This window comes from Phyllobates terribilis, unplaced genomic scaffold, assembly GCF_046119375.1.
Source record: "Phyllobates terribilis strain yellow unplaced genomic scaffold, ASM4611937v1 Scaffold_3__8_contigs__length_932513732, whole genome shotgun sequence".
NCBI lineage: Eukaryota > Metazoa > Chordata > Amphibia > Anura > Dendrobatidae > Phyllobates > Phyllobates terribilis.
The window spans coordinates 201,146,833-201,154,641 of record NW_027362763.1 but is presented as its reverse complement, the minus strand read 5'-3'; the positions used below and the strand labels follow the sequence as shown (position 1 = coordinate 201,154,641).

The window sequence follows — 7,809 nt, the reverse complement described above, 5'->3', positions numbered from 1 at the left end:
GACACGTGTGTAATCAGTGAGTACTCCCATCTGTTTCTTTATTATTATTATAGTGAGGCTCAACTTTCAGAGGACAGACAATGCTTGAGACACACAACTCGGAGATGTTTCGTCCCATATCCCTGGAAGATACTATATTCTAGAACATTTATAGAAGAAAAGAAAAATTTATAATGACGCTGCCTTGAAAAACCAACCTCATATCCAACACTGTTGGTTAGAGCATGAAAAAAAACTAAGGAATGAGACTTTTGGGAAAAATTTAGCCTAAGACGACAGCTTACTCTGAGTTGAAGAACCATGAACACGTCAGAATGCAGCCTGCCAAAATTGCTCAATGATTCAATCATGCTGCAAAGAGAGATGCATGACAATGACACCTTTAAAATTGACAAGCCAACACAATACATGTTACGGGAGTGGATAATTTACCCATCTCCCTCACAAATGAACATGTTTCTTATACCAACAGTCTTTTGCTCTGTGATAGCACTCTTCTTCACTCCTTTTATAATATTCTCCATTTACTCCAACATCAACATGCGCCAGGAAACAAGATTTCTACTACTTGGAAATATAGTGCTCTATGACTTGATATACCTCATCCTTTATACTGGTACGGCAATATGTAACATGATGAACTGGAAGATCTCAAAGCATATTTGTTCTCTGATTCTCTTTTTGCTTGCTGCTGCCTACTGGGGTGGTGTCCTCACAACAGCTTCAATGGTGGTGGACACTTACTTGGCAGTTCTATGGCCTCTTCATTATATGTCATTGCTTCCTGCACGAAGAACTAAGAAATTGTTAATACTGCTTTGGTTCTCATCCTTTTTCTTTCCAGCAGTGGTCTTTTTAGCCTTGTATTTTACGCAAAAACTTGGACCATGTCCTCTTGAGCTGTGTTCCCTACCAGTGATTCTACTCATGGCTTTACACGGAGATGACGCCCTAAAACTGTGTTATATCCTGTTTGTCATTATTTTTCTTTTATGTTTCTCTTTAATCTTCTGCTGTTATATTGTTTTATACTATAAAACAAGGGAAACAGGAATCTGGAAAAGTGTGTCTTCAAGAGCCAGCGTAACTTTTCTTTTGCACCACACCATACTGTTCTTCTATCTGAGCCCACTTCTCCTGCTGTTGTCAGACGCGTTGCTCTATATGGGTAAGGTAATTGGTTTAAGAACAGGATTATGGATAACACTGACAATCTGCAATGTATTAATTATCTTGCCAAAAGCTGCATCACCTTTTTTGTATGGGCTTCGATATAGGGATATATATAAGTCAATGAAGATCTTTTATAGATTGATAAAACACAGACATGTTGCACCGGTTATATCTGATAGGTGAGATATTTTGTAATTTTGGGCAATAATGATAAAAAAGTTTGCAGAAACAAGTGACTTCCAATATTCACATTAAAGCAGTTTAGGTCACATACATAAGAACTTGGCCAATATAAGAATATATGAAGCACAAAAACCTGAGGAGCACCAATAATTATCACTTGTGAGTATGTTAGTAAATATAATATCTACAGCATGGACTATCTATTTTCTTGGTCTTTGTGCTGAAGGATCAGTACTAAAATTTTCCTCTGTGTGTGGTCAGATGAAGAATCAGACTTGTACAGGTTTTGGACTGAGCAGCAGAATAACTTTTTTGTAAAGATAATTGAATTCATACAATTTTTGTTGATGTTTTCTAGTAAGCCTTCAAAGTCGTAGAAGTGAAATAACATCATGAACAAATTCTTTATATGTTTTCTTTTGATTAAATTATATATAAGAAGTCATAGAATCATAGAATGGTAGAGTTGGAGGGGACCTCCGGGGTCATCTGGTCCAACCCCCTGCTCAAAGCAGGATTCACTAAATCATCTCAGACAGATGTCTGTCCAGCCTCTGTTTGAAGACGTCCATTGAAGGAGAACTCACCACCTCTCATGGCCGCCTGTTCCACTCATTGATCACCCTCACTGTCAAAAAGTTTTTTCTAATATCTAATCTGTGTCTCCTCCCATTCAGTTTCATCCCATTGCTTCTAGTCTTTCCTTGTGCAAATGAGAATAAAGATGATCCTTTTACAATGTGACAGCCCTTGAGATATTTGTAGACAGCTATTAAGTCTCCTCTCAGTCTTCTTTTTTGCAAGCTAAACATTCCCAAATCCTGTAACCGTTCCTCATAGGACATGGTTTGCAGAACAGTCACCATTCTGGTCGCTCTTCTCTGAACTTGCTCCAGTTTGTCGATGTCTTTTTTAAAATGTGGTGCCCAAAACTGGACACAGTATTCCAGATGAGGTCTGACCAAGGAGGAGTAGAGGAGGATAATGACTTCACGTGATCTAGACTGTATGCTTCTGTTAATACATCCCAGAATTGTATTTGCCTTTTTTGCTGCTGCCTCACACTGTTGACTCATGTTCAAGTCATTGCATTCTAGACTATAGATAACAGCATAATACTGTTCATGTATATTGATCGACAAGGGGAAAAATAGAAGAAACAAAAAATGTACATAAATTATTCTGTTTTAAAGAATCAACCATGTCAATGTTTTTCTCAGTTTGGTCCTTACCATCTCATTGTATGTTTTGATATGTTTTTCTGTATGTATTGAATTGATTATTTTACCATGCAGATATGTTGTAAAGCTAATGTTAGAGGAAGAGGTAGATTATACAATGGCATTGTGCCTCTATAAAACATACAGAAACAGGTTTACGGTATATATTGTTCAACAATGAACAAGGCAGTAATAATGTACATTGTGATTTTTATTTTCAACATCATACTTTTCCTATAGTTTTTCAAATACTTTTCATATGTCTGCAGCTTCTGTGCTGAATTATATGTTTTCCATAGAAGCAGACCACCCACAAACAAGCATTTGTGTAGTCTGATACTATAGTCATACTCCCATACCTGTCCTCTACTTCTAATGTATGTTAGTAAAGAAAGTATTATGACTGCAAGATCAGGTTACACAACGTTTGTAATCTGTTGCTATGGAGAATAATATTTCTGTATAGGAAGTGTATTTAAAAATGTGTACATTTGTTAGATGCACTTGGAATAATAAAACAATTATCAGTATAAATGGTCTTTATGTAAAACATTTCTTTGCACTGACTATCTGGTCTTTATTTAGAAGAAAAGTACAACATTTCAAAATTGATTGTATGTGGGACATATGCATATATAAGATATTGATATTGCATGTTATTAATTCTTACTCACCATTTTAATAATGTACAATCAAGTGGAGTAACCTATCCAGTAGAGCATTGCTGCGTGCTACCTAAAGTTCCAATTATATTATGTGGAGGGTTGTGTGGGGGCCATTATACTGTGCGGAGGGTTGTGTGGGGGCCATTATACTGTATGGAGGGCTGTGTAGGGACTATTATACTGTGTGGGGGCCTCATACTGTGTAGAGGACTGTAAGAGAGCCATTATACTGTGTGCGGGCCAATATTCTGTGTGGAGGGCTATATGGGGGCCATTTTACTGTGAGGATGACTGTAGAGGGCCATTATATTTTTGTGGAGGCCATTATACTGTGTGGAGGCCATTATACTGTGTGGAGGTCTTTTTGAGGGCCATTATGTTGTGCGGAGGGCTTTAAACTGTGTGGAGGGCTGTGGGGGCCATTATAATTTTTGGAGACCTGCGTGGGGACCGTTATGTTGTGGGGAGGGCTGTGTGAAAGCCATTTCATTGTGTGGAGGACTGTGTGGAGGTCATTATACTGTGTGGAGGACTGTATGTGTGCCATTATACTGTGTGGAGGCCTGTGTGAGGGCCATTATGTTGTGTGGAGGCCATTATACAGGATGGAGGCCATTATACTGTGTGGAGAGATGTGTGGGGGCCATTATACAGTGTAGAGGGCTGTGGAGGTCATTATACTATGTGCAGAGCTGTGGGTGGTCATCATATTGTGTGGGGCCATTATTCTTTGTGAAGAGCTGCGGCTGCCTCATACTGTGCTGTGATACTGTGGGAGCAATCACACTGTGTTGTGGGACTGTGAAGCCATCATACTGTGGGGATCATCATACTTTTCTGTGGGACTTTGTGGGCTATCATACTGTGTTGTGGAACTATAGGGTCCATCATATTGTGTTTTGGGACTGTGGAGGATATTAAACTATGTTGTGGGACTGTGTTGGCAATTATACTGTGTTGTGGCACTGCCGGGGACATCATTCTGTGTTGTGAGACTGTGGGGGCCTCTATACTGTGTTGTTGGACTGTCATGACACTATGTTGGGGGCACTCTGGGGGAATCATACTGTGTTTAGAGCACTGTGGGTCATCATAATGCATGTGGAGGGTACAGTGGAGGAATTCACTTTGGGGATATCATACTGCATTTGGAGAGGCATTTTTGCTGACATTACACTTTAGGGGAGCCATGAAAGGGTAATTGTAGTGGGTGACAACACTAAGGGGCTTCAGTAGGGGAAAATTACTTTGTAAATACCACAATACATGTCCTATTCTCTGCTCTGTGTAAAGAAGTTTGGAGCTATGCCCTTCTATGACTACGCCTATGTGTCATGATCACTTCTACTCCACCAAATATTTTTGTTTGGGAGAAGGGGGGGGGGTGTTAGGATTTTTACTATGGGATCATATGATTTAGATTTCAGTCCCAGTGGTGGAGATTCGCTGTTGGGCCCAGCGAAGGAGAATAGAAGGTTTTGTTATTTTTATAACAAACTGTAGCCAGGGTAGAAAATAGTTTGAAAAGGAACAATCTCTTTAAGCTTAAAGTAGACAATACAAACTACATATATTATTACATAAAGGCTAGTATACCTTCCTTCAAAATTAAGGTAAAAAAGTTGTATAATCCTGATTAATGAAATGAGCATTTTATAAGTCATATTGTAATGAATCTCCACCGAGCACGACTGCAGCTGCAGCTTGTATTGAGCATTGTAAGATCTCACAGCAGGGAGGAGGGACTCTGAGGGATTTTTAATTAGAAAAGTTGGGTATAGATTTAGGTTAAGTTTTCAAAGCCATTCTGATATAAATTTTCAAAGTACATAATTACACCAGCCTTATCAGGTCAGAGATCTATCTGGTAATGTATCACTCAACTAGATGAGCAGTCATTTCATTATCTTTAGATGATGGAGGATTTAATGATAGATTCATTGAACCTTTATAGATCTAGATAAGGCAGAATGGTAACAGCATACATACACTGATAAGGGCTGTATCTGCATCTTCTATGTTGCTCCGTGATACTCCATTGCTTCCTGGAGATTTCAAACACAATATAGAACAAACACCCTGCAACACTGTTAATGAAGGAAGTCTGAGTTTCAAATATAGCTGTCCTTGTAAAGGTTAAAAATAAAATGAAAACTAGGTACAAAGGTACAACATAAAAATGTTACATATAGGTACAATGAATATAGAAAAATAGGCAATAAAATAATACAATAAATGCTTAAGGCTATGTGCCCACGTTGCAGAAATGAAGCAGAAAATTTCTGCTTCATGTCTGCAAGTCCTCTCCTGGAAAAACGCATGCGGAATTCCGCACGCGTTTATTGCGCGTTTTCCTCGCGTTTATCGCGTGTTTTCCACATGCGGAATTGCCTTGCGTTTTTTATGCATTGGACAAAGGCAATTCCGCTAGCGGAAACGCAAAATTAATTGACATGCTGCGGATTTTTGAACGCAGCATAAACGCTGCGGAAAAATCCGCAGCATGGGCATAGAACTTGCGGAATCCCATTGAGGACCATGGGGTGCGGATTACCAAGCGTTTTACAAGTGTTTCCGCTGCGGAAATTCCGCATCAAAAACGCTTGTAATCCGCAACGTGGGCACGCAGCCTAACAAATACAATAGTAGAATTAAACTTAGGTACAACATTTAAAAGAAACAGCAAACACAATTCAATGCATAGGAAATTCCCTACACGCATTTGCAAATAAATGCCGATAAATAATATATTCCCAGGGCCACTTATTCCCATCAGGGCCCCCCAATGTTTCAAACAGAAACTCCACTAGTGTAGTTTCTGAGGCTAAAACTGCAGCAGAACCTTTGGTTACATCACAGTCATGTGACCATGATGTCACCAAAGGTCCATTGCCCTGTAGAAGTCTTGAAGAGTAGAACAGGATTAGAGAGGCTGGTAAGTCTTCTACAGTGTGTGTGTGTATGTGCTTTATGTACAGGGCCTACAAGTAGTATTCAACCCCCTGCAGATTTAGCTGGTTTGATAAGATGCAAATAAGTTAGAGCCTTCAAACTGAAAACGAGAGTAGGTTTTATGAACAGAAGCATAAATCTTACAAACCAAAAAGTTATGTTGCTCAGTTGAATTTTATTAAATTTTAAACATAAAAGTGTGGGTCAATTATTATACAACCCCTATGTTTAATATTTTGTGGAATAACCCTTGTTTGCAATTACAGCTAATAATCGTCTTTTATAAGACCTGATCAGGCCGGCACAGGTCTGTGGAGTTATCTTGGCCCACTCCTCCATGCAGATCTTCTCCAAGTTATCTAGGTTCTTTGGGTGTCTCATGTGGACTTTATTCTTGAGCTCCTTCCACAAGTTTTCAATTGGGTTAAGGTCAGGAGACTGACTAGGTCACTCCAACACCTTGACTTTTTCCCTCTTGAACCAGGCCTTGGTTTTCTTGGCTGTGTGCTTTGGGTCGTTGTCTTGTTGGAAGATGAAATTACGACCCATCTTAAGATCCTTGATGGAGGAGCGGAGGTTCTTGGCCAAAATCTCCAGGTAGGCCGTGCTATCCATCTTCCCATGGATGCGTACCAGATGGCCAGGCCCCTTGGCTGAGAAACAGCCCCACAGCATGATGCTGCCACCACCATGCTTGACTGTAGGGATGGTATTCTTGGGGTCGTATGCAGTGCCATCCAGTCTCCAAACGTCACGTGTGTGGTTGGCACCAAAGATCTCGATCTTGGTCTCATCAGACCATAGAACCTTGAACCAGTCTGTCTCAGAGTCCTCCAAGTGATCATGAGCAAACTGTAGACGAGCCTTGACATGACGCTTTGATAGTAAAGGTACCTTACGGGCTCGTCTGGAACTGAGACCATTGCGGTGGAGTACGTTACTTATGGTATTGACTGAAACCAATGTCCCCACTGCCATGAGATCTTCCCGGAGCTCCTTCCTTGTTGTCCTTGGGTTAGCCTTGACTCTTCGGACAAGCCTGGCCTCGGCACGGGAGGACACTTTCAAAGGCTGTCCAGGCCGTGGAAGGCTAACAGTAGTTCCATAAGCATTCCACTTACGGATGATGCTCCCAACAGTGGAGACAGGTAGGCCCAACTCCTTGGAAAGGGTTTTGTACCCCTTGCCAGCCTTGTGACCCTCCACGATCTTGTCTCTGATGGCCTTGGAATGCTCCTTTGTCTTTCCCATGTTGACCATGTCTGAGTGCTGTTCACAAGTTTGGGGAGGGTCTTAAATAGTCAGAAAAGGCTGCCAAAAGAGATCTTTAATCCACACATGTGAAGCTCATTATTCTTGGTGCCTGAACTACTTCTTAATACTTTAGGGGGACCAAACAGAATTCTTGTGGTTTGAGGGGTTGAATAATAAATGAGACTCTGAATTAACTTTTAACGTTTTAAAAAAAATAAATAAATAAATAAATAAAAATTTGCTGCAGTGCATTTCCCACTTCCAGGCTGATCTACAGTACAAATGTCACAATGCCAAGTTAATTCCGCATGTGTCAACCAGCTAAATCTGCAGGGGGTTGAATACTACTTGTAGGCACTGTA

The 7,809-nt window shown here is 40.3% G+C and overlaps 1 protein-coding gene across 1 annotated transcript; it reads left to right on the top strand.

The window, feature by feature from the left end:
• The first annotated feature begins 300 nt into the window (after positions 1-300).
• On the top strand, positions 301-1,668 carry LOC141258506 (probable G-protein coupled receptor 148). Its single transcript, XM_073673497.1, has one exon. It carries the CDS (start codon positions 301-303, stop codon positions 1,354-1,356), a length of 1,056 nt encoding a protein of 351 aa, XP_073529598.1. The 3' UTR covers positions 1,357-1,668.
• The last annotated feature ends 6,141 nt before the right edge of the window (positions 1,669-7,809 follow it).